The 27,886-nt window shown below is 40.6% G+C and overlaps 1 protein-coding gene across 1 annotated transcript in view; it reads right to left on the bottom strand.

The window, feature by feature from the left end:
- The window catches only part of NEK1 (NIMA related kinase 1), a 126,753-nt gene that overhangs the window by 7,995 nt on the left and 90,872 nt on the right, over window positions 1-27,886 (bottom strand). The window contains 9 exon segments of the mRNA XM_030563916.1: window positions 898-1,030; window positions 1,295-1,428; window positions 5,737-5,948; window positions 11,553-11,707; window positions 18,207-18,424; window positions 21,383-21,483; window positions 21,950-22,073; window positions 22,553-22,738; window positions 25,351-25,503. Of these exon segments, the coding sequence (XP_030419776.1) occupies window positions 898-1,030; window positions 1,295-1,428; window positions 5,737-5,948; window positions 11,553-11,707; window positions 18,207-18,424; window positions 21,383-21,483; window positions 21,950-22,073; window positions 22,553-22,738; window positions 25,351-25,503 (1,416 nt within the window).

Raw genomic sequence — 27,886 nt, 5'->3', positions numbered from 1 at the left:
GGCAAATTATGCCTCCTAGAATATACAGGAGAAAGCTTTACTAAAATTTGAGAGTCAGAGTCCTCCTCAACATGTTCAGAGGGAGGTGAGAACAAGTGGGTGGGTGGATGTGGAATGTGAGTGTTTGTGTGTGAGAAAGAGAGAGAGAGAATTGTTTGCCCTGGATGACTGAAGCTGGTGAGTAAAATGGCCTCCAAGACAGATGTGGAGTTGGTGACTCAGCAGATTGTTGTACTGCAAGATGACTGGTACGATTAAGTAACAGAGATTCTGGCTTAGTGGAGACATGGGCATTTTTAGCATATCTAAACTGTTTTGGCACCAGTGGCATATAGATAAGAATCAGATGATGAAGGCCACCTTCAGTACCGATGGTACAAAACCCAGATGCCTGATCTGACCCAGATCTCTCTCATACTCCATTGGTACCAATGAAGAAGTACAGGATGATGGTATAGGTATCAAAGGGATAACAGTCTGATAACACAAATCTCTTTCAGGCAGAACCTCTAGTAGCCTGGGTTTGGCTATTTATTATATTTCTTCTTTATCTCCCTCATTTCTGCTCTGATCCATATATGCTCCAGAGCTAAATAACCAACTTTACCTGTAGGAGCATATCTGTGATTAGCTACAAAAGGAATGTGCATAGTATTAATAAAAAATGTTCAATGTGAGAAATCTGATAAATTTCCTGTAAGGATTATTTTTTTTCCCCCAATATCCTTTGTGAATTTCTGATTGTTTTTAATCCAAGTAATTGATGTAATAATGAGTTTAAAACTGTTTTAGAAAAAATATTACTCATGTCAGCGACTATTACAAATGAGATTATCCAGGCAGGAGAATAGAATACAGAGATAGTATGCAACTGCAGTAAAGTGTTAAGAACATTACCTTCTTGATAGGCTCCATCTGCCATCACTAAATGAAGAATTTTGGCATACAGATGTTTATATTCATTTCCCAGAATATTCTGAACTATTGTTGAACAAATATCAATAGTCTCGTCTTCATCTTCATGTATTGCCTATAAGAGTAGACAATGCAAGCGGTTCAATTTAAAATTTGAAGTGATCATAAAGTGAAACAATTTACAAATTTATAAAAAGAATTGTGGATTAACACAAAACAATCTTTTAGGTCACAGAATGAAATTTTCTGTATTAGCATTAATATGCTGAACAGAATAAAAAAAATTAGAATGTTCATAAATTCTAGCCATATAACACTATACAGCAATAAGCAACTCAAGGTAGATTGATCTGTTTTTCATTTAGAGCACTCAACAAACCTTTATTTTATCATAAACTTCAATGAATTTATCAAAGCCTATTTCCTGCTCCAGATTATATCTCAACTCTTCCAAATGGCTGAAGACACTGTCATATGCTTCACATTCACTGGCAATATCCCCATCACTGTTGTCTAGGAAAAGAAAATATAAGAGGAGAAAATTCAAAGTTTAATCCCACTTCAGTTCTGAATATATTGCTTCCATGTACCTGAAGTTTTGAAGTCCACCCAGACCCCTGAATCAAATTGAAAGCAGTTCACCTCAAGAGTGTGCCACATGCTACCACACATTCACAACAGCTCTGAGCCACTAACGAAAAGCAGTAATAGACCCTTTCTCCTTCGAATGATCTGAAAAAACTGTAAGGTAAGAAGGTGCATGAATGTGGCTCTGTGGAACCAATACAGTTCGGGTGTCCCTGGTACTGGAACGTTATGTAGCTGTCTTCTCCATACACCCCATGCTGTAGATTAACCAGCAGTAACGTTTCACAATAATTCAATGAAACAGCTGTCCCAAAACAGACATCTGACTTAATCCTGGCACTGACACACAATTGCTGGGTAAAATTCCATGTAACCATTCCACAAGTCTCAAAGATGGGTCTAAAACACCACGGCAGGTTGCAAAAGCTTACTAAATGAGTCCTTAATCTGGCATCTAATATTCCATCTGCAGATAAAGATTTGATATAAAGAATGATCTGTTTGGATTCCTTCTGTGCTAAGGTACGTCCTTCTCGAACCGCAATAAATCTAGGTGACTTCTGGGAATACCCAGTCATAATTTATGTAACTCCCAAGTTCTCACTTCACGTCCTGATTTGGTAGCAAAACTAGCCCACATGTGCCCTAGTGTGTAGGGAAGAAAAACAGATGGACTTGGCACATAGTGAAGACAAGTCATGTTTTTAAACTTGTTAGCTGGTCATGGTCAACACATGTGGGAGCTTAGAGTGAACCACAACTAGATAAAATATTTTTTTAAAGTATTATTTGCCAGGCCTGCACAATATAGAAATTATTTTAAATCCTGTTAGCCAACACATTTTAAAAAACACAACTTATTTGTTGAGTCAAGACATGACCTAAGAGAATTAGCATACGAGAGATGGCGCTCACTCGTGCTTAATAGCTAAAGCCTTAAGGAATTTCTTTACATTAAGGACACCCAGATAATACCTCATCTATGGAAAACCACATGCTATCTGGTCAGAAACCAACAATTCAGAGACCTTTCAACAGGAGTAGGAAACAGGAACAGCAAATGTGTCTTCAGTTTCTCTATTGCTCTGTACATGTTAAGCAGCATTTTTATATATAGTAGAACCTCAGAGTTATGAACACGTCAGGAATGAAGGTTGTTCGTAACTCTGAACAAAATTTTATGGTTGTTTTCAAAAGTTTACAACTGAACATTGACTTCATACAGCTTTGAAACTTTATTATACAGAAGAAAAATGCTGCTTCCAATCATCTTAAATTAAATGAAACAAGCACAGGATCAGTTTCCTTCTCTTTTTTCAGTAGTTTATGTTTAACACAGTACTATACTACTATACTGTATTTGCTTCTCTTTTTTTTTTCGTCTCTGCTGCTGCCTGATTGCATACTTCCAGTTCCAAATGAGGTCAGTCCTAGGACCAATCCTATTCAATTTACTCATAAATGATCTGGAGAAAGGGGTAAACAGTGAGGTGGCAAAATTTAGAGATGATATTAAACTGCTCAAGATAGTTAAGACCAAAGCAGACTGTGAAGAACTTGAAAAAGATCTCACAAAATTAAGTGTTTGGGCAACAAAATGGCAAATGAAATTTAAGGTGGATAAATGTAAAGTAATGCACATTGGAAAAAATAATCCCAACTATACATATAATATCATGGGGGCTAATTTAGCTACGAGTCAGGAAAAAGATCTTGGAGTCATCATGGATAGTTCTCTGAAGATGTCCACGCAGAGTGCGAGGCGGTCAAAAGAGCAATCAGGATGTTAGGAATCATTAAAAAGGGGATAGAGAATAAGACTGAGAATATATTATTGCCCTTATATAAATCAATGGTACACCCACATCTCGAATACTGTGTACAGATGTGGTCTCCTGACCTCAAAAGAGATATACTGGCACTAGAAAAGGTTCAGAGAAGGGCAACTAAAATGATTAGGGGTTTGGAGAGGGTCCCATATGAGGAAAGATTAAAGAGGCTAGGACTCTTCAGCTTGGAAAAGAGGAGACTAAGGGGAGATATGATAGAGATATATAAAATCATGAGTGATGTGGAGAAAGTGGATAAGGAAAAGTTTTTTACTTATTCCCATAATACAAGAACTAGGGGTCACCAAATGAAATTAATAGGCAGCAGATTTAAAACAAATAAAAGGAAGTTCTTCTTCACCCAGTGCACAGTCAACTTGTGGAACTCCTTACCTGAGCAGGTTGCAAAGACTAAGAGTATAACAGCGTTTAAAAGAGAACTGGATAAATTCATGGTCGTTAAGTCCATAAATGGCTATTAGCCAGGATGAGTAAGGAATGGTGTCCCTAGCCTCTGTTTGTCAGAGGATAGAGATGAATGGCAGGAGAGAGATCACTTGATCATTGCCTGTTAGGTTCACGCCCTCTGGGGCACCTGGCATTGGCCACCGTCGGTAGACAGATACTGGGCTAGATGGCCCTTTGGTCTGACGCGGTACGGCTGTTCTTATGTTCTTACGACCAGTCAGTTCGTAACTCTGGTGTTCATCACGCTGAGGTTCTACTCTAACAGCTTAATAAAATGCACCCATCCACTGATTTAGGCAGAACATATATAATCTTTATCATTAAGGGATGATTTTCAAAGATGGGTACCTAACTGTCCTAAGTCTCCCCGTAAAACAACATGCACGCAACCCTTGGGTTCACTTCTGACAACAGCTCAGAGATCTGTACAACATGGTACATGGACTTCAAGAGGAGATTTGTGTTTCCAATTTAATGTACTGAGCATTTTTTTAAATTGCCAATAGAAACCCAGAAGTAGTCATAAAGCTTACATTAACAAATTTTGCAAAATAGGTTGTGTAGTCTAGTAGTTAAAACCCAGAAATCTCAACTTCCAGTTCCCAATTTTAAATGGCCAGTTCTACCACTAACGCTTTCCATGACTGTGGTAAAAATTACAGTCTTGACCCAATTACAAGCTTAATCCGGTATTGCCAACCTAATGTGTTCAAAAATCTTAAGCTTATCTTCAAATCGTGACATCTTTAAAGCACTATTATAGGTTTTTATTTTTGATCTCTGGATTTTGAGCATGCAGGAGTTGTGTTTTCAAGCTTTTCTCTGTACCATAAGGTCTAAAAAACTTTTTAAAAATTATAAATGAAAGCTAAGATTCTAATGAAATAATGCCCCAGCTCCTGGAGCCATATTAAGAAGACATCAATAGTGAAAGACTTGTGATAAAATTTCAAGAGTGAGCAACACTTTTAAATACTTGTAAAATGGGGATATCTATAGAGACTAGTGGGAACTAGGAGGAGAAAAGTAGTAGTAGTTTGAGAGGCTCATTTAATTTCTAGAAAGGCCTTTGAGATATCTCATAAAAAGGTACCATTATAAATCCAAGTACTAGACTACAAGTACATCACATCTTTGGTTTGTTGAGACGTACCCTACGTCAATCCAAGAATGACAGAGATATATCTATACAACCTCATTTCTTGAATACTGTTATTCTTTTACACTTAGATAAATTATACTGTATTCCCACACAATGTAGAATTCATTAAAATTTATTCATTTATTCTAACCACTTTCTAAATGTTCATGTTTGCCTTTTTTAAGCAGTACTAAACTATTCTGCTTTTAACCAGAATTTTAGAACTTGACTTTAGCACAGCATTTTATGCTGCTAACATCACATTCTAAAAGCAGCAAGGTAATGGGATTTTCTGAAACTAACTAAATCATATTTTTAGTTCCACTGCATTAATAGATATTTCTAGTAATGGCAAGGTTGAAAAATTTCATATCTCTTGTATGTATTATCCTTATGCAGCTTCTCATTTACTCCAGTCACACCAGCTAATATTCCCTGTTCACATTTATGTGACACAATCATGCACAGTAGATGGAAAAAGATTATGTGAGCAGTACGTGTCTTGGACCTTTCCTGAAGTTAACCGTTCTAGATAACAAAGTTACTTCATACTTATTTGTAATCATTGTCCACTGAAGACTAAACATTTCCCTTCAACACTGGTTATAGTCTATGACCCTAAATAAAATCTAATCATAATATGATTTTTCCAAGTTTTGCAATAAAATGAAGCCTAATTCTGTATAATGTCTTTTATACAGACTGTACGCTAAAGCCCTTCATAGAATTGTTAGTGATATAAATACAGAATTCAGTAATATCAGTAAGAGAAATTACAAGTAACAACGTTTATACCTGACTGCCATTCTTCATTAAGTACACTTTCACTGCTGGGGTTGTTGCAATCCTCATCATCCTGCTCTGTACCATTTGTTATGCGTGCTGCAGTATCTGCCTTTAAGGTAGACAACTCCTCTTCACTCAATTCCTCACTAGGCTGCTCCCTAAGTAACTGTTCCATTGAGGCCTGAAGCGCCCGCAAGTCTGTATCTGCCTCACCAAATGTACTGGGAGAAGAGAAATATATACAAATAATATATAAAGGTAACACCATCCAGACGGTTCTTGAAGTTCTCCTAAATCTGAACCAAAATGTTTAGGCATGTTCTTGCAAAGAGAGCGATATTTCCCCTCTTTATCTTAGGTAGAAAGGTCACTCAAAACGTTATACTTGTGTGGCAGTTAGACTATGACACTGGCAAATTATACTTTACCATTTTTTCTTAAAGAACACATCTTGTACAGTGACCCCTTCCCCATTTGCACACCCAGAACCCGTGCCCCAAGCTCCCTCCACATCAGGAGCCCCCCACACCCAGAAACTCCTTGCAGCCCTTCTGCATCAGAAGCCCCCTGCACTAAGAACCTCCCTACCAAGCCCCCCAAATCCTCACCCCATGAGCCTCAGCCCCTGCATCAGGAGCTCCCCATACCCAGACTCCCTGCAGAGCTATAGCTCCAGCTCCCCATCCCCCCTACACACTGAGCCCTAACCACCTTCACCTGGACTCCCCAGCAGAGTCCTATTCTCCCTCCACCCAGACCCCTCACCAAGCTGCCCACACCCAGATTGTGCCACACAGAACCCTGGTACTCTTGAGGGAATTCTGCACCAAAAAAATTAAACAATTTAAAATTCTACATATTTTAATTGTCAAAACAACAATATAATCATACCATTTTCAATTATTTTGGTAATTTATTTCAAATACTTGTCAGCAAATAATTGAAAATGGCGTGATTACATTGTGTTATTTCTGACAAATTCAATATGCAGAATTATAAAATATTGTGGCAGAATTTTCATTTTTTGGTGCAGAATTCCCTCAGGAGTATTGTGGAACAGTCAACATGGCTTTTGTAAAGGGAAATCATGCCTCATCAACCTGTTAGAATTCTTTGATGGGGTCAAAAACATGTGGACAAGGGTAATTCAGTGGCTACCGGGTACTTGGACTTTCAGAAAGTCCTTGACAAGGTCCCTCACCAAAGGCTCTTAAGCAAAGTAGGTAGTCATAGGATAAGAAAGAAGGTCATCTCATGGATCAGTAACTGGTTACGAGACAGGAAACAGTAGGAATAAATGGTCAGTTTTCATAGAGGAGAGAGGTGAACAGTGGGGTTCCCTCTTCAGGATCTGACTGGGACCAGTGCTATTAAGCATATTCAGAAATGATCTGGAAAAGGAGGTAAACAGGTGGCAAAGTTTGCAGATGATACTAAATCACTTAACTATCTTAAGTCCAAAGCAGACTGTGAAGAATTACAAAGGGATCTCACAAAACTGGGTGACTAGATAAGAAAATAGCAGATGTGCAAATTAATGTACTCTGGAAAAAATAATCCCAGCTATACATACAAAGCGATGGGGTCTAAATTAACTCCACTCAAGAAAAAGATCTTGGAGTCATTGTAGATAGTTCTCTGAAAACATCTGCTCAGTGTGCAGCAGGAGTGACAAAAAGCTAACAAGTTTAGGAACCATTAGGAAATGAATACATACTAAAACAGAAAATATGCCATATTCAATGGTATACGCACACCTTGAATATGGCATGCAGTTTTGGTCACCCGCACTCAAAAAAAAAGATATGTTAGAACTGGGAAAAGTACAGAGAAGAGGGGGAAAAAAGATTAGGGGTATGGAACAGCTTCCATATAAGGAGAGATTAAAAAGACAAACTGTTCAACTTGGAAAACATGACTGAGGGGGTCTACTATGGAGGTGTATAAAATCATGACATGATATTGAGAAAGTGAATAAGTGTTATTTATCCCTTCATATAACACAAAAATCAGGGTTCACTCAATGAAATTAATAGGCAGCAAATTTAAAAGAAACAAAAGTAATTATTTCTTTACACAAAACACATAGTCAACCTGTGGGACTCGTTGCCTGGAGATGTTGTAAAAGACCAAAAGTATTACTGGGTTAAAAAAAAGAATGAGAATTTCATGGGAGGTAAGTCCATCAATGGCTATTAGATAAGATGGTCAGGGACAACTCCATGTTGCGTGTGTCCCTAAGCTTCTGACTACTAGAAACTGGGACTGGCAACAGGATAGATCACTCGACTGCACTGTTCCATTCATTCCCTCTGGAGCATCTAGCATTGGGCTAGATGGACCATTAGTCTGATGCAGAAGGGCCATTCTTATGCAATAGAGAAGGGAGAGAGACAAGGTAGCAATGCAAAGAGAAGACATGACACAGTAGAAGCAATGGGGAATGATAATCTTTTCAGCAGTATTCTGGATGCATATGCATGGGGCAAGATTGCATTTGTCAAGATCACAGTAAACAACGTTGCAGTAATCGAAACACAACATGAGGAGAAACCTAGATGAGATTTTTGGCTCTGTAGGTGGAGAGGAAAGGATGCATCTTAAACACGTTATGAAGAAAGAATCAACAAGATTTAGGGTATGGCTACATTTGGAATTTCAAAGCGCTGCCCCGGCAGCGCTGTGGGAGCGCTGCCCCGGCAGCGCTTTGAAGTGTGAGTGTAGTAGGAGTGGCAGCACTGGGAGAGAGCTCTCCCAGCGCTGCATGTAAACCACATCCCTTACGGGTGTAGCGTGCAGCACTGGGAGCCGCGTTCCCACTGCTGCCGCCCTGATTACACTGATGCTTTACAGCGCTGTATCTTGCAGCGCTCAGGGGAGTATTTTTTCACACCCCTGAGCGCGAAAGTTGCAGCGCTGTAAAGTGTGAGTGTAGCCATGGCCTTAGACATAACGTGAGCAGCTCTACAAAGAGATCCATATCAAAGATGACACCTAGGTTATCGAACTGAGTGATAGACAGGTGGCTGGCGTTGTCCACAGTGATCAAGAAAGGAAGTCGCAGGTAGAATTGCAATGGGAGGGCTGGGAGGAGAAGAGATTAAAAACTCTATTTCAGCCATGTTCTGTTTGAGCTGACAACTAGATATCCACTAGGAGAGGACAAAGAGACAGGCAAAGATTACAGTTTGGACAGAAGGCGACAGGTCTAGAATAGAGAGGTAGATCCATGAATCTTCCGCATAAAAATGGTAGTTTAATTTGTGTCTGCAGATAAGATTACCCAGAGATAAGGTATAGAGGGAGAAGAGGAGACGACCGAAAGAGCTGTACAGGCGATCCTTCAAAGGACATGCTAAAGGAACAATTAGAGAGGTAGGAGAAAAACAAGGAGAGGATAGAGCCATGGATATCAATGGAAGACAAGATTTCAAAAAGAGCATGGTCAGTTATGACATGGCAACCACCTCTGACAAAGAGAACAAGGATGGAGTATTGAGCTCTGAACTTCAACTAGAAAGGAGTCATTAGCGTCAACAAGAGTTTGGTTTTAGTGGCATGCAAGGGGCCTGAAGAGCATCTAGGAATGAACTAGAGGAGATGAATTCCAGACAACAGTTGCTGACAGTGCATTCAATGAGCTTAGAGATGAAAGGAAAAAAGAAGATGGAGTGGTAGTTGGAGAGGCAAGAGGTGTTAAGGGTAGGGTTTTGGTTTAAGATGGGAGAGAGAGTAAAACATACCTCTGTTTTGTATGCAGTGTTGTTGTAGCCATGTTAGTCCCAGGATATCAGAGATACAAGGTATGTGAGGTTATATCTTTTATTGGATCAATTTCTGACAAGGTTTTGAGCTACAGAGAGCTCTTCCCCATGTCTGGGGGTATGTCTACATCTACAATTTTGCAGTGCTGGTTGTTACAGCTGTTTTAGTACAGCTGTATAGGGCCAGCGCTGCAGAGTGGCCACACTTACAGCAACCAGCGCTGTAAGTGGTGTTAGATGTGGCCACGCTGCAGCGCTGTTGCACACCGCGGGGCTGGATACCTGCTTGGAGGGGGGGTCGGGGAACGCCAGAGCACACCGCGGGGAAGGAGACCTGCTTGGAGAGGGGGTCGGGGAACGCCAGAGCAAACCGCGGGGCTGGAGACCTGCTTGGAGAGGGGGTCGGGGAACACCAGAGCACACCGCGGGGAAGGAGACCTGCTTGGAGGGGGGGGTCGGGGAACGCCAGAGCACACTGCGGGGAAGGAGACCTGCTTGGAGGGCAATGGAGTTTGCTTCATTACCAGAGAGGCCTCCTCAGGTATGCTGGGATACCTGCTTATTCCACGGAGGTCAACAAAAACGCTGGTGAGTGTCTACACCTGATGACCAGCGCTGGTGATCCAGCGCTGGATCCTCTACACGCGAGGCACGACTGGGTGTACAGCCAGCGCTGCAAACAGGGAATTGCAGCGCTGGTAATGCCCTGCAGGTGTGTACACATCCTAAGTTGCAGCGCTGTAACCCCCTCACCAGCGCTGCAAGTTTGTAGTGTAGACAAGGCCTCAGAAAGGTATTTAGCTGAGACACTCTGGGTAAAAGGTTGAACAGATCGTTTAGCATAAGTACTTAGCACATACTCTACGGGACCATTCAAACTACTTATGTTAAACTACCTGTTCCACCTGGCACTTAGGCCATGTCTACATCTAAAATTTTACAGCGCTGGTTGTTACAGCTGTATTAGTACAGCTGTATAGGGCCAGCGCTGCAGAGTGGCCACACTTACAGCAACCAGCGCTGCAAGTGGTGTTAGATGTGGCCACACTGCAGCGCTGTTGGGCGGCTTCAAGGGGGGTTCGGGGAGACCAGCTTCGCCGCGGTTTGCTCTCGCGTTCCCCTAACCCCCCTGCAAACCGCAGGGAAGGAGACCTGATTGCTCGGGGGTTCGGGGAACGAGAGAGCAAACCGGGAAAGGAGACCAGCTTCACCGCGGTTTGCTCTCGCGTTCCCCGAACCCCCGAGCAAGCAGGTCTCCCTGCGGTTTGCAGGGTGGTTCGGGGAACGCGAGAGCAAACCGGGAAAGGAGACCAGCTTCGCCGCGGTTTGCTCTCGCGTTCCCCGAGCAAGCAGGTCTCCTTCCCTGCGGTTTGCAGGGTGGTTCGGGGAACGTGAGAGCAAACCGCGGCGAAGCTGGTCTCCTTTCCCGGTTTGCTCGGGGGTTCGGGGAACGAGAGAGCAAACCGGGAAAGGAGACCAGCTTCGCGGCGGTTTGCTCTCGCGTTCCCCGAACCACCCTGCAAACCGCAGGGAAGGAGACCTGCTTGCTCGGGGTTCCGGGAACGCGAGAGCAAGCCGGGGAAGGAGACCGGCTTGATTACCAGAGGCTTCCTCCTTCCACGGAGGTCAAGAAAAGCGCTGGTAAGTGTCTACATTGGATTACCAGCGCTGGATCACCAGCGCTGGATCCTCTACACCCGAGACAAAACGGGAGTACGGCCAGCGCTGCAAACAGGGAGTTGCAGCGCTGGTGATGCCCTGCAGATGTGTACACCTTCAAAGTTGCAGCGCTGTAACTCCCTCACCAGCGCTGCAACTTTCTGATGTAGACAAGCCCTCAGGTGTGACACTCTAAGTACCTTTTCCAGACATGAGGAAGAGCTCTGTGTAGCTCAAAACCTTCTCTCTTTCACGAACAGAAGTTGGACCATTAAAAGAGATAAAATACAAGTATAGGTGGATGAGGATAACAGTTATTTTCTAGTGGATTTCAGTTAAGTGAAGAGGTTTTTATTATCTCTCTGTATTTTTTGCAGTAGTTGATAAATGTTTTATGCTTACATGTCTTCAGAATCAGAATGCCCTTCTTTGACATGCTCATCTTCCATATCCTCTATTTCAAGGTTGTCTTGATGTTGTACATCTGCTACAATGGGAACATCAACTAGTGTTCTGTATAACTTGGAAAGATCTGGGAGTGAACACGTTCTTAACATCTGAAAAGGTCATAAAAAACTTCAGATTAGGATATTCAATAAAACAAGAAACAACTGGAAATTAAAGATCAAATCAAAGTAGGAATACCTATTTTGATGCCCTATTTAAAATATTACATTAAAAAACTCTACATAGTTAGTAAACTAAGCATGGAACATATGAGACTGCATGTTTTGCCTTTCCACTAAATTGGGAAAATGTTCCTTTTACTTTAAGTGTTGAGAAGGTCTGAGAAACTCAGAACACATGTAAATTGATTTATATTCTTTTTATATAAGAGACTGTTCATTCTCTCGCTAATTATCTTTTTAAAAAATAAGAACTTTACTGGAGGTAAAAAACTATATCATTTGTCCAACGTAATTATACATATATTAGGTTGAGTACAGACATTTCCTAAAAAAGTCATTATCAGTTCGCTATCATCTGAAAACGACCTCCACAAAACAAATTTCTCAATTAATTTATTAAAACTACCTTGTATAATTAAAATTGGAAGATTTTTTTTGAAAATGTCAGTTTATTTTGCACTAACAGAGATGCAAAAGCAAATAAATACAAGTCAATGCAGTTTTTTTAATAGTACATTTCAAGTCAGTTTCATTTACAGGATCTCATCCATAGCAGTGTTTTGGAATGTTAGTGGTAAACAATAAAGAATATTTATTTGTTTAAAAAACATTGATTTTATTGTCAGAAATTTTAAAAAAATAGAATAAAAGTAATTGTTCGCTTTGTGCTCAAACAAGAAGAATATGGTTCTGATAATTAGGTTTCTAAAAATCATATTGTACATTACACACATTCTTGTTGAAACAAAACTCTAAGGTCTACACTATGAAGTTTACCAGAAAAATGGCATTCTGAAAATACAGCCTTGAAATATATCAACACGATTTTGAATCCTCCTGACAAAACCCTGAACTTTTGCTGGTAAAGTTAAACCAGGTCCCCAAGTGACATAAGTACTGTTCTATCAACACAGTGACAGTGTGAATACTCAAGTAGTTGTACCAGCAGTATAGTACTCCAGTAACAAGCCCACAAGGCAACTGTTTCCATTGGAGTGACCACTCTGATCAAAGAAGTCTGCTGCCCTGGAGTGAAACTCAGAGTTCACCACTAAAATTGAAAAAAGCACCCCCACCTCAGGAATATTCCTAACAAGATTTATAACCACCAAGGTTGTAAAAACGCAGGGAAATTAGGGAGGATACAGAAAGAGACTCAACAAATGGTAAAATAAGCTCTGATCTGCGTTTTATGTTGACAAAGGAGACACGGAAGGTAGGTACAACAGGGACAAGTTTCAGTGCCAAGCAAATGGGAAGGAGCTACAGCAGGCTTACCAGGACACACAGGAGGGCAACAAAAAGTCTGGAACTGCTCCCAAGAGTTGTTGCTATTATGTGGAGTTCAATGGCATTCTGAGGAAGGATTCCTATTATTGACAGAAACCCATGAGCTCCAGAGGAAAGCACCCCAGAACTGCAGAATAAAAAGGAGCTCACTGAGGAGGGGGACATGGATAATGCACAGGGGATGTGGACAGTACGCAGCCAACGGAGAGCCAGAAGCTCTAACACCTAGAGAGCAAACTAATCACTGAGGAAGAGGACCCAGAAAGACAGCATTTATTACTCCCGTTTATGCAGCTCTTTAAAAACAAACCATCCAACTGATGAACCACTTTCTAATAGCACCAAACATTTCCCCACCCCCTCAAATAGTAGGTGAATTATATTTTAAAGTAACCAGTTTATTTTAAGAGCATGAACTGGCCATACTAGGCAAAAACAACAGAATGAAAATGGGGATGGGGAGAGGGGGTTACACAAAAAGCATTCCCAAGTAAATACTTTTGCAAATAGCCCTGACAATCTTGAAACGCATTCCTTCACAGGCAATGTAACCAAATAAAATTAAACACACTGCAAACAGGAAAAAAAATTCCAGCAATTGTAAACTACACACAAACCAATACCTGAGCATTCAAAGTACATACTGGGACAGTGCCTACCTGCTCACAAATAAAATCAAATACATACAATTAAAACAGAAAACAGTACTTGCAAACAAACCAATAATTGGGAATTCAGACTACATGATTTTGCAAAACATGCATTGTAACTGACTGGATACAGATTTAAAAACCCAAAACACATGATTTGCATGCTGTGGAAAGAGACAGAAACAGTGTCTGGTTAATTCAGAGGGGACTTGGCTTGGCCAACATACTCAGCAATCACAACCCTCCACTACTTGCAAGGTTGTTGGTTTATTTTGGCTCATGGAGCTTTTGGTCCTCTTGGGCAATTTCACTGAAGATTTCTAGCAAGTTTTAATTGATCTTTTCCTAGACATTTCTAGGCACAGCAGCCTTGTTTCTCCAGCCACAGCAGAAGACCTTCCCACTCTACAAAGGCCCCTGGGGGGAGAGAGGCCATCACTGCCAAGAAGCCAGCAGCAGATGGCCCAAGCGACTGAGTCTTCTTGAATAGATGCCTCTTCTGGACTTTTGGGAGCTTCATGAGCTATGTATCTGCCAGGATCACAACTACCAGTGGAAAAATATGTCCCTGCTTCCAGTTTTTTCAAAAAGAGTTGTTGTGATATTTTGGGGGACCTGTTTGTCTAATTTATGGATTCTGGGTGAGATTATGAACTCTCTGTATGTTTCTTCATCAGGCTGCCAACTTCATTTGAATGTGCAGCCATTTGTCTTTTCACCACCGTGTTGAGCTGACATTCCAAAGGATATGCATTGCAATTGTAGCCATGTTGGTCCCAGGATATTAGAGAGACAAGGTGGGTGACATAGTATCTTTTATTGTACCAATTTCTGTTGGTGAGAAAGTTTGAGCTACAAAGCTCTTCTTCATGTCTTGGAAAGGTATGCCAAGCATCACAGCTAAATGAAAGGTGGAACAGATTGCTAACTACTTATGCTAAACACATATTCTAAGGGACCATTCAAGACAATGGACAACCCTCAGATATCCCATGCCAAACACTTTGCCAAACTCAGCCATTTCATCCTCACCCATAACAATTTTACATTCAAACATACATTTTGTCCAAACCATAAATATAGCTATGGGTGCCAGGTTGTGTCCCCAATATGCCAATCTCTTCACAGACCACCTTGAAGAAGAATTTCTGAACAAATGCACCACAAAACCAATGACATACCTAAGGCAAATGGCTGATATTTTCCTCCTCTAGAGAGACTGCATAAACGCCTTCATAGATTTCTACCACATCTTCAACAAGCACCAGCTATCAATTAGTTATCTATAGCCAGGCACTCAGATACCACAGAATATGCTTAGAGGGGAACCTCCAGGACATATACTTTAACACACACAAAACCACCTTCGCCACATAAGGACACTCCACCAGAAAAGTAGACTGCATCATGGAACAGGCCACTCAAATACCACAAAAGAACTGCTTCAATAGAGAAATAAACCTCCCTCCAATCACATACCCCCTAGTTGACACCTACTATCCCACACTGGAATCCATATGGGGTATCAAACAACTACAACCCATATTCCACCCCATCCTGAAATAAATGTTTCCTGAACCCCCACTACTGGCCTTTAAACAACCTCTCCCCAACCTCACCAAGCTCATCAGAAGCAGGCTCCCCACAGGCCAATTCAAAGGAGCACCAGACCCTGACACAAAACCAGATGCAAAACCTTTAGCCCTATCTCCATTGCTACAATAACCAACATCCCACATAACACACCTTTCAAAATCCCTGGATCCTATTCATGGCTATCACAATATGTGGTATATATCATCCAGTGCCCTAAATGTCTCAACTATGTGGGTGAAACCAGACAATCACTACGCTCTTGAATGAACTTACAGAGGAAAATGATAAAAGACAAAAAACACCCTATCACCTGTGGGTGAACACTTTTCACTCTATATCTGCCCTATCAGTCCTCATCCTCAAAGGAAACCTGAACAACACTTTTAGAAGATGAGCCTGGGAGCTGAAATTGATAACTCTGCTAGACACCAAAAATCATGGACTGAACAGACACACTGGATTTAGGGTTTATTACAACAATTGTCAACCCACTATCTCCCTCTTTTTGTCTTTTGACTGCAGAGGTGTTAACAGGCCATTGTACCTTGAATGGTCCCTTAGAATATGTGCTAACTACTTATGCTAAACAATCTGTTCCACCTTGCACTTAGCTGTGATGTTCTGAGTATCTTTCCTGGATCTGAAGAAGAGCTCTATCTGGCTCGAAAGCTTGTCTCTCTCTCACAACAGAAGTTGGGTGGGTCTAATAAAAAAATATTACCTCACCCACCTTGTCATTCCAAAGAGCAGTGATACAGCGCTGACGATAGAGGATCATTAAATCAGGAACTGCTGAGACTGTTGACATCACCAGGAGTGGAACCTTTGGATGGGTTGGTCAGCGTGACAGCTGGAGAGTGGATCTCAAGAGAGAGCAATCTGGGAATTGTAACAGGGCAGTCACAGGGAACTGGGAGTTGGAGGGCCAGACAGAAGGTCTAGCTAGATTTACCTGAGAAGTGGGCTAAATAAAGAAAAGTTAGACCTCTGCAGAGGGAGCCTGAAGAGAGCTCAGCTTGGTGTCCTTATCTCAAGACACTTCCCACAAAGGCAGATCATGGTGGCCTTTGAAGGGGAGATACTCCTCAGAGAAGGTGAAGGATTCCCCAAGTCATCCCAGTAACTCAACAACAAGGCTTGGTACTGAGAGGTGACATCAGACAAATTATGGCACACTAAGTATGTTTTTTTGTAAATAAATGAAAAGCTCAAGACAGACTTACACAGACAGGATAAAATGAACGGTTTGTGTGTATAAAACTATTTTTAATGCTTCCAGATCCATGTTATATTATTTCTTACTTAAATAAGAATTTATTTTCACTAAATCTAAGACTCAGCCTGAGATGTTGTATTAAGTTATTGAGACACTTGAATGTTGCTTCTTGAAGTGACATTATGTAATAATTACCATATGCTAGAGTATATCGCTGAGTTTCCAGTCCCTGGGGAGAAAAAGCTAAAACCTTTTAACTCTGAGTCTAAGAGAGACAAGGTGAGAGGATTGGATGGTGGCAGCAAATGTACTTGGTGACTCTTTATCTGGTACAGGCGTCAGAGGTTCTCCAGAGGGGGATCAAGTCATCTCAGGGTGCTAGACAGAAAGCTGCAACCCAAGAGTGTTCCTAAACACCCCAAGCCTAGGGGCAGTACCTGGACACTGTTCAGACTCTGGAGCTTTAAAGCATAAGGGGATTCAACATTTATCCCCTCAACATTCTGGAGGGAGAGCTTAACTAGATCTGTGACCTGTATTCCTAATGATTTGAGATTCATGTACATTCCCTGACCACCCAATGTCATGTCAGTACAACATCCATGGTGATCCACTAGTACTTGTAAAATCATGGAAAAGTAGCCTTTTCTCTTTCTCTACTTAGAAAGAAGAGCATGGGTGGGAGTGCGGGCACTGATTCAGGGAATTAACCTATTATTTCCTGCAGTTGCCCAGAATCACAACGTTGTGCAGCAGGACACACTTAAATGGCCTTGCAAACCTGGGTGACAACCACTCCCATCATAGGTTTTCCAACAGCAAACTGATTTCTCACTGATCAACAGCAATCTAAGGTCACAAGAGTGGTTACAAGAGTGATTGCCACCTATTTCTTCACTGTCAGAGCAGCTCTTGTTTTGGTGTGTCTGCACCGCAGCACTGGGAGTTGTTTACCAAGTTCACCCAAAAACATGTCCTTCCACATCCAAAAGTTGTGCAGCCATTACCGGTCATCCCCAGTTTGCACCATCATTCGATCCCATCACTCAGTGCTCATTTCACAGGGCCACAACCACTGCTCCACCATGTTCATCTGGAAAGTAATACACCTGCAGCAGCTTATCAGTTTCACTGTCTATATCATCCACACCTCCTCAGTAATCTCAATATACTAGCTACACAGTTGTGGGTCTGCAAATACAAAAGAGCGCCAATGATCTGTGCAACTTCTGAGAGTGACACAGTTGAGAGACTGAAAATCCAGTGTGAAGTAGTAGATTATGGGATGGACAAGAGGGAATTTGAACATTTCTCAGGGAACTGTGGGAGTTAACGTACACTAAAGAAATTTCCCAAAAGATGGTGCACTGGTCAGTGGTGTTCGGGACACTAGAATGCGTACCCACAGTACCACAGCCAGCTGATGTAACCTGATGCTGTGAGGAGAGATTGCACCAGCTAAGGCAGCCAAATACTCACAGATTCTAGGACTGGAAGGGACCTCGAGAGGTCATTGAGTCCAGTCCCCTGCCCTCATGAACGCTCTCTTCTGAAAGAGCGATGTCTGTAGTTATATACTGGCAAAACTTTTCCCAATAAAAAACTTTCTAGTGTAGATAAGCTCTGGAAAAGATAAGATTTCGTTTATTAAAAGGAAACATTATTGTGTACTTGCCTTTGGATTGTTTGCATCAAACAGGCCAGTAGAGAGCCCAATCAGTAATGAACTTTTGCCTTTCCTTTTTGCTGGCGATACAGATCGTGAACGAGGTGGAAAAGGCTCTTCCAGTGAAGACTGAGCTGACAGAACTGGTGAGGTTGTTGGTATGGCTTGTGGTTGTGGCACCTTCTGGAAAAAGGGTTCAGGTTGCATAGAGTCACTGAGACAAGTGTCTGGGGTGGTGAGAGAAATAAGGTTATAAATTCATGCAGACAAAAACTCCAAGCCTCTAAGCAAATGGCAACAAGAGTTGAACTAGGATAGTCCAATTATATCATAAAAAGAGACATCAGCTAATCTCTACATTTTAGAGTCACTTTCTTTAATATATTGTTTTAATTGTTTCATATAAATAAATAGTCAAAAATGTTTATGCTAGGAAATTCAATTTAAGTTTCTCTCCTCCTTTATTTACCAAGACCTTTAAAAACATAGATGCAAAATATTACTAAGTTGAAATATGAAGATTTTTATTAATCAATATTCAACTTTTGAAACTTATGTGTAAGTCGGCCATACACAAAGAAGTAGTTTACAACGTATATTCTGTCATGTTTACACCTGGTTTCACACTGCTTAACTGTATCTTACAAAATTAAAGTGGTTCGTTTTCATTACTGTAAGGTATATTTGTGCAGGGTATACTGCTTATAGTTTATTACAGAGAAGCTCCCATAAGGAGTTACTGCAAGAAAGTTTTGACAAACCGCATTTCATTTGTAAATTACTATATAAAATCTTGTACATTATGTTAAAACCCTAAAGCACAAAAAGTCAAATATATATAGTCTGATGAAATTTAGAAGTGTAATCAGTTGTCAGAGTATTTTCTCACAATACAAATCTGAATATAGAAACAATCATGTAAAATACTAAATGTTCTGAAATATTCATTTTATGTCAGGGATACCAAATCATCCCTAAAATGCGTGGATGGTGAGAACATATTTGTTTAATAATATTAACTGTTGCAGCACAGTCCACTCATTTATTTCTAGTTAGCCCTGTTCTAGTCTTGTATGAAATATATTGTAAGACAAATACCCATTATGGGAAATGTGGAACTAGCTATTAAAAATACAATATTTTGTGTTTGGGTGTGCACCATATAAACTGGAGCCCTAAATTTCATAGGACCAAAGAATTTCATTAAAGTTTCCTCTATCCTGGATCTATAAAGGTGTTTTTATTATTATTATTACTATTTATTATTTTATAGTGCCATAAGTGTACCTGTGCTTCACAGAAGACACTAAAAAGACAGGACACTTCCCTGAGCAGCTTACTAGATAAAAGAATCTAAGAAAATATTTCCAAATTTACGTTTACTCTACCTCCACTAAAAAAAAAAACCCTAAAGACTTTTTGGTTTTTGTGTTTGTTTTTTCTCTGGTTTTTGTTTGTTTGAAAAATGCAACAGAAACCTCCATTCTCCTTAAGAGAGTTTGCCAATTTCTGCTGAAATACTCAGGACAAAGGATGCCCCCTTCAACAGAATGCCAAAGCACAGTGGAAGATACAAAAAGACCACCTTAACACTAGAAATCCAGACAGTCACGCTCCAAGAATGGATAGCATTAGCCATGTAGGGGGTGTGCTTAAGAGCATCCAAGTGAAACACTAGATAGCCTCCGATAACGTGACTTGTGAAGCCTTGTCTGCAAATTCAACCTGTTCTCCCCTGATAGATGCCTCAGAGCAGGAAACTGATACAAGCATAGAGTGCCCAAAATTAACCTGTAGTACTGCTGCCTCTGCTGTCATGGTGGGGACATGTACAACTGCACCTCAGATCAGCATGGATGAATCAAGTGCACAAGGTCAAACCTCATTTGATGGAGGTATTTGCCAAAATAAATACATAAAGCAGCAACTAATAATGGAAGACAAATTAACTCTGTAATTCTTCACAGGCCAATCTTAAGAGCATTAATCCTTGCTTATGCTAAACTCCCACTTAAGTTAATGGAAGTTGACTCCTAAATTTGTGCAATTTTTAACAGAGTATATCAGAAATGAGCCCATGGCTGTAAAGAAGTACATCATCACTGAAGATCTCTGAATTGCATAATGCCCTTTGTGTACTGTTCAGTCAAGGGATACGTTTGTATGTATGAATCAGGCACTGCAGTTTCCCTCAAAATTTTTCAAAATTGGAACAACTGCTTCAGATAAAGGTCTTAAAGTAATCATCTTCTCTGTGGCTTCTCTTTTATTTGCTTATATGAAAAAATATTAGGACAATTAAGAAGAGCTGATATAAAAACCTGCTTTAATGCTACAGGCACAGCTGATTATTAACATTCTCCTTTCACTCATTTATTTCTTCCTCTTTGTTCGGATTTAGTCTTTATATTTCACGATACTGAATATCCCTTAGTTGTCTATACATCCCTCCTGCTCCAATTTCTTTAATTCCTATGCAGTTGAAGTCTCTTGTCCTGTTTATTTGCTACTTTTCCCAATTTTGGTGTCATCTGCAAATCTGATTTATACCAACAAGAACACCTAACAAAAGAAGACCTGCAGCAAATCCCAAGGAGACAGAAAGGTGCTTGAGATTTTCAAACTAGTTGGACAAAGGCAATGCAAACCCTAAGAGAGTCCTGGACTGCATTACAGTTAACAGGGCTGTCATTCTCATAGGCTGACAACCACTTCAACATGAAAGAGTCTGTGGACTTCCTGGAAATACTCCATAGACCACCGATGAACTCGTGCAGAAGAAGGAAGGTTATAATCAGCTACAGAGAAGGAAGGTTATAATCAGCTAGCAATACTTATAACTATTACTAATTATCCAAGCTAGAGATAAATATCTGTTCCTAACTTCAGGTCAACAGTGTTTTTACTAATATCTAATGTACAGTGATCAAATCATGGCAAGTATTTTCTGAAAAGAAAAACAATGGCACTTTTGGGGGAAGAAAAAGGTTTGTTGATTGGGAAGTCCAAGATTTGGCTTTCTTAATCTATGCGCAGAATCCCTGTATGAACTTTCTAGAACTACAGAGTGAAAGTGGCAATAGGACAGAACAGATTTGTCTTTTGGATTTAAAAGGTAATACCCATATACTGTATAACCAATGCTACTATTTAAAAAAAAATAATTTAATAGTCTCCTCACTGACCAGGAAAATCTTCTTCATGCGGTTGCGCATTATGTGGCATTTCCTTCTCCAAAGCTGCTTCATCACCATCATCTTTCTGACAGGCAGTATCTTCTTGTGGCCTACAATTTAAAATAATCATTAATGCAATTCATCTACAGAGAAAGTCACCCAGCCATCAACGGTAGGTCTACACAGGGATAAAAGCCCTGCTAGATGGCTACAGCTGAGCCAGATCTGCTGATTCGGACTCGGGCTAAAAATTGCTCTGTAGATGTTTGGGTTTGGGCTCTGATACCCTCCACCCTCACAAGCTCCCAGAGCTTCGGCTCCAGCCCAGCTCAAATGTCTACACAGCAATTTTTGATCCCCAGGGCCAGAGTCAGCTGATCCGGGCCAGCCATGGGTTTTTTATCCAGGTGTAGCTATATCCCACATTGACAATTAGAAGCATCAGGGCTAAAGTCAAGTATAACATTTTAATTAAGTGAAATATGTAAAGTACTAGTCTGTCAAAACCTAGCTATTGTTTTGAATGGTTCTATAGACAGTGACCAAGAAAAAAAAAAAGCGCAAATTTTTACTCACTCATACATCGTCATTGCTTCCCTTTCTTTAACCCACACATCATGAACAGTGATGAGAAATTGGTCACTTTTGCACTTATTTTTTTCAGTTTCTTCCAATATTTCTTCTTCCAAATCATCCAGCTCTAAAGTAAATAAAAGAATGATCACAACAACAGAGCATCACAGTCATATACTCAAATGAAAGAAAAAAAATCACAAAAATATTTCTTGTCTGAAAAGGTTACATTTAGATTCTTGGAAGTTCAGTTACTTTTGGACTTTAACAGAAGGCACTTCTGCAGTCCCAAAAGGCACTGCTTTCCAGTAAGTTCTCAAAGCACAGCAGTGCCAGGGTGCCCAACCCACAACTGGGAATATGGAGATGTCACCTCCAAGGAAAACTCAGCATTTCCTTAATTCTGTCGCCAATATCTCAATTTAACATTGCCTACAAGTTTTTGGCATTTAATATATTAGAACTGTAATATGACATACTAACTTACTGATATACATCAAAGTTTTGGCAATTTTTTGTTTAAAAAAGTAACAACTGCGTTATTTTTAATGCCTTACTGATTAAGACAATGTTTATATTATTTAGAATTAGTAATGAAAATCATACCATCTACCACAACAGGTCTGGATGGCACTTGGATGGCATTAAGTGTTTGTGACTCCTCTGGTATTGTCCTTTCAGGTTCTATGATACCAACAACTGGAGCTGAAGATTTCTTTCCAATACAAGAAGCAATTTTTACTTCACTGTTTTCTTTCACTGTTAAAGGCTGAGAACCTTCCTCAGGAACTTCTATAGTATCAAATAATACAAATTTATTATACAATTTTAAAAAGTGAACTTTATCTGTTTTGGTAATGATAAAGGATGAACTGTAGAGTTTATAAGTATAATATAAGCAACTACCCATAATAAGAGTAAGGAAAACACCGTGTTTACAAACTTTATTAAAAATCAAAGAGCAAACGTGAATCTACTTTGCTTTAAAAATACTAACAGGTTTATTTATTTATTACTATTTTCATAATTTCAGGGAAATAACATTATATTCCTCGTAAATGGAACAACTTGTTCTTTTAAGTCTGTATGCTTCAGACTAATCTAAAATACTATTTTGCAGTACTACAAGTTTTACCAAAGAAATCTTTTAACCTAATCTAAGGAACTGTAAGAGTACAAAGGTTGGAAACGTATATGAATTCACATATCCCTGAAAGGATGAAAAGAGATCACAAAAGACACAAAACTGACATTGTTACAAATGACTTTTATGTAAGATAATATAATTTGTGTGTCTTAATATTATGCTGAATGAATTTTCTGCTTACTTGATTAGGCAAGAATAACTATTGGTATTTAATGATCTACCCAGCACAACTGCAAAAGACAATTAATTGTTGTCAAATCCTAATTCTTAAAATTTATTAAACTTCTACTATCTTAGTACACCAACATACCATTCCAAAAAGTTAGACATACTCAGTACATTTTAGAGCATGGGATTACATTTAAGAGTTGAAAATCCCAGTGCAATTTGTCTCTCTCTGCCAGGACAGCACGGTCCTCTGTCTCAGCGGAGAATCACAAGGAAAGAAATTAACATTAGATGTTGAAACACTATCAGCATCTGGCATTTAAACACCGGAAGCATGCAGGGGTGCGGGAGAGAATAAAAATAAAAAGCCAGAGGCCAAAGAACAGAGGGGAAAGATATTGATCCTATCAGAGACAGCCGCTCTGGAAGTGCCAGGATTGATAGGTGAGGAGCTCAATATATTTATCTAATATTAGAACACAAGTGTGCCAAGCTACAGGTTTTAAAAAACTCCTACTTTTTTGTCCAAACTATTCCACTTTGCCAGTCGTCGAATCCTCAATTAAGAGAGACAAGAAGATTATGGTGCTAAATAATAATATATTATTTGTCCAGTGGAGGCTATCATTTAAACAACAACCGCCTTTCATAGTCCTTTTTAGTATCCTGTTTCTTTGTCAAATTTGTTTCTTTGTATTTATCACCTTATCACAATTGATATACGACAGTGGGAATGAGGGACAAGATGAAAGAAGGAGGAACAAACAGGGACAGAATACATTTCTATTGCTAGGAAGGAGTCCTCACCACAAAAACAAGTGGTCAATATTGAGCAACAGCTGATGAAAAGAATTCTGCTGAATAGCAGACTTACTTTCTTGTTAATTAAGATCCTACCTGAAAAATAATTGGCAGTTACCTGTAACTGGAAGTTCTTAGAGATGTGTGTTCCTTATCTGTATTCCACTGGGAGTTAGGCATGCACACCATGCACCTGGAGTCAGAGAATCTAAAACTAGTGTATGTTCATCCACATCTTATGGGGATGCCAGAGATGGCAATAAATCGTCAGGACCGTCCGGGAACCACTGGATCTCATTGTTTATGGGTCTTTTTCTCGTGCCTGTGAGACTTGGAAAGTACTTCATCCCCTTGAGCCAAGCAAGTGGAGGGAGCGTCCATCTTCTTTGATTTGGAGAAAGACTTAGTCTCATTTTACGGGACTGCTTCCTTATTTCCCAGCTAGGTCCCACCCTGGGGTCTCGGGGGGTGGTTCCACCAGCACTGGGGTCTGATACAGTAGCGAGATGCATGCTCCTTGCTGAATCAGACCAATATATTGTGGGGGAGGGGGGTGAGGAGTCCTCTGGCCTGGGTCTGAATGTGGTCTCATGGCGAGATCCATGAGATGCTTCTAGAGGGTAAGTGCCCAGCCTTCTCAGGCACAGCTGGGGAAGGACTAGCAAATACTGCACCTGGACACGGATATGATCTTCTCCCAGGCAGCAGAGACAGCATTGGTGGTCACCACTGACCAAGAAGGATCATGGACAAGAGGCACAGAGTTTGAAGCCCAAAATTCTGGTCATAGTGCATGGATATGGAGGAGGGTGCAGGAGGGAGGCATGGGTGAAAACCCAAAGTTTGTCTAAAACAATTGCTAAAACTATTAACTTTTAAAACTAAAAGGAAAACAAAACTGGTGAAACTGCTATAAAAATGACTGAAACTATTTACAACCATCTTTTAGAAGTGCATCAGAGATTAGGACACAAACTTAAGGTCCAGACCATGCGCTGCAGAGAAGGAACTGGAGACACAGTCTGCCCCACCCTTTATTGCCTTGGATAGATGCATAAGGCAAGCCAGGCATATGTGCAGACCAACGGACACTTCTTTCAAATTCTGACTCCAGGTGCACGTGAACCTTCAGTGGAATACAATAGGGACCATGACTCAAAGAACAACTAGCCAAATCATGATATTATATTGTGATAAGTAGTTCAAAAAGAAAAAACGTTACTCTCATAAGCCCTGTGAAGGTAATTTTCTAATCCTGCAGTTCAGACAACTCCCAATTCCTGCTTACCATTTGTGATAGTTATTTCCTCCAGTAATTCAGTTTGAAGCTGTAACTCTGCTTCTCCCAGTATCTTCAGCACCGAATCAGTAGGGCTTTTGCCCCAAACTTTCCTCTGGGGTTCACCAACATCTAGTTTAATTACCTCCCCGACGGTCTGCCCTGTTGGGAATAATGAAGAACAAATATGTTTATCATCTTTGTTCACAATCCTATAAAATCAAGGAACGACTATGTCTATTGCTTTTTATTTTGAACACGTGAGCCTGAAAAGATAGATGCCTGACTGAATCTAAACATCGGAAGAATCTCTCTCTGGCCACCAGCTTCAAAAAAGTTTCTCCTGAAATTTCCACTTAATCATAACAGCAGACCCACCAATATGTTTTAGCCACAAGGAGTTGGTGGTTTTTATGTTTGTTAGTTTCTAGTACCTGAGGCAATGTGGGTAAGCCAAACAAAGAAGAGAATTTTCCACAGCCTTTTCAACTGGCTTATGCAGACCTGGACTTCATACCAAGAACTTCACTTCTGCCCCAAGGAACTTGTCTTTTGGGGAAGGAAGGGACAATAGGAACATCTCTTACCCTTATTTTGCTGTCTGTATCTGCCATTTCAGAAGAAGGGGGGGGGCACAAAGGAAGGTGTTGCCTCAAAAGCCCTCAAACTCTCCAAAAATATATATATTTGAAAATAATTTTGAGAAATGCACCCAACGAATAAAGAAATTTAGATAAAACTCCGTTTTAAATTAAAAAAAATCCTTTGAAAGGCTCTACTGCAAAGGTAGACCTTGAGCCTCCCATCTTATGCATGCTTAAAAGCAGAGAATTTTGCAACATTCTTCTTGAACAGCAGTCCTGAACTTCAGTTTAGAGCCAAAAGATCAGTTGCAAGGGAGAAGGGGAACACTCACTTTTTAAGACCATCAGACATGGAGGAGACAGAATTTAAGAGTTTTAGGCTTGATCAACAATATTAGGAATTCTATCAAGCTTAAACTGAGAAAGGGTCAAACATAAAAAACTTAAATAAAAGTAATAAATGTAAATTGAAAAATCTCTTCCATTATAAATTCTAGTCCTTTTGAGATGGCTACACCATCAGAAGATAAAATGGTTACTAACCTTCCTAAACTGTTGTTCTTAAAGATGTGTTGCTCATGTCAATTCCATGCTATGTGTGTGTGCCGCATGCACAGTTGCCAGAGATTTTTCCCTAGTGGTATCCCTCGGACTGCTCTAGTGCCCCTGGAGCCATGCATATATGCACTGGTATAAGGAGCACCGCCGGCTCTGCACCATCTCATCATTTTCTTACTGATAACTCATCCTCCTACCCCTCTGGACTTGTGCTCGTCCAGCTTTCTAAATAGTCCTGAACCACTTCTTTCTTCACAGAGTGCTGGTCACCTCCTCCCCCATGCTGTGCTGTCCAGTGTAGTAGCCTGGGGAGCGGACCTTGTTCGTGAAGACAGAGGCAAAGAAAGCATTGAGTACATTACCTTCTTCCACATCCTCTTCACTAGGTTGCCTCTTCCATTCAGTAAGGGGCCCACACTTCCCTTGACTTTCTTCTTGTTGCTAACATACCTGAAGAAACTCTTCTTGTTACTCTTAACATCTCTTGCTAGCTGCAACTACAAGTATGATTTGGCCTTCCTGATTTCACTCCCTGCATGCCAGAGCAATATGTTTATACTCCTCCCTGGTCATTGTCCAAACTTCCACTTCTTGCAAGCTTCTTTTTTGTGTTTAGAGCAGCAGGATTTCACTGTTAAGCCAAGCTGGTCGCCTGACATAGTTACTATTCTGTCTACACATTGGGATGTTTGTTCCTTGCACCTCAATAAGGATTCTTTAAAATACAGCCAGATCTCCTAGACTCCTTTCCCCCCCATATTATTCTCCCAGGAGATCCTGCCCATCAGTTCTCTGAGGGAGTCAAAGTCTGCTTTTCTGAAGTCCAGGGTCCGTATTCTGCTGCTCTCCTTTCTTCCTTGTGTCAGGATCCTCAACTTGACCATCTCATGGTCACTGCCTCCCAAGTTCCCATTCACTTTTGCTTCCCTAATTCTTCCCGGTTTGTAGCAGCAGGTCAAGACGACTTCTGTCCCTAGTTGGTTCCTCCAGCACTTGCACCAGGGAATTGTCCCCTACGCTTTCCAAAAACTTCCTGGATGGTCTGTGCACCGCTGTATTGCTCTCCCAGCAGACATCAGGGTGACTGAAGTCTCCCATGAGAACCAGGGCCTGTGATCTAGTAATTTCTGTTAGTTGCCGGAAGAAAGCCTCGTCAACCTTATCCCCTAGTCTGGTCGTCTGTAGCAGACTCCCACCCTGACATCACCCTTGTTGCTCACACTTCTAAACTTAATCTAGAGACTCTCAGGTTTTTCTGCAGTTTCATACTAGAGCTCTGAGCAGTCATACTGCTCTTACATACGATGCAACTCCCCAACCTTTTCTGCCCTGCCTGTCTTTCCTTAACTGTTATATCCATCCATGGCACTACTCCAGTCATGCGAGTTATCCCACCAAGCCTC

The sequence above is a fragment of the Gopherus evgoodei genome, chromosome 5 (genome assembly GCF_007399415.2).
Source record: "Gopherus evgoodei ecotype Sinaloan lineage chromosome 5, rGopEvg1_v1.p, whole genome shotgun sequence".
In the NCBI taxonomy this organism is placed as follows: Eukaryota; Metazoa; Chordata; order Testudines; family Testudinidae; genus Gopherus; species Gopherus evgoodei.
The sequence above is the reverse complement of the archived record's forward strand: the minus strand, read 5'-3'. Positions and strand labels throughout refer to the sequence as shown.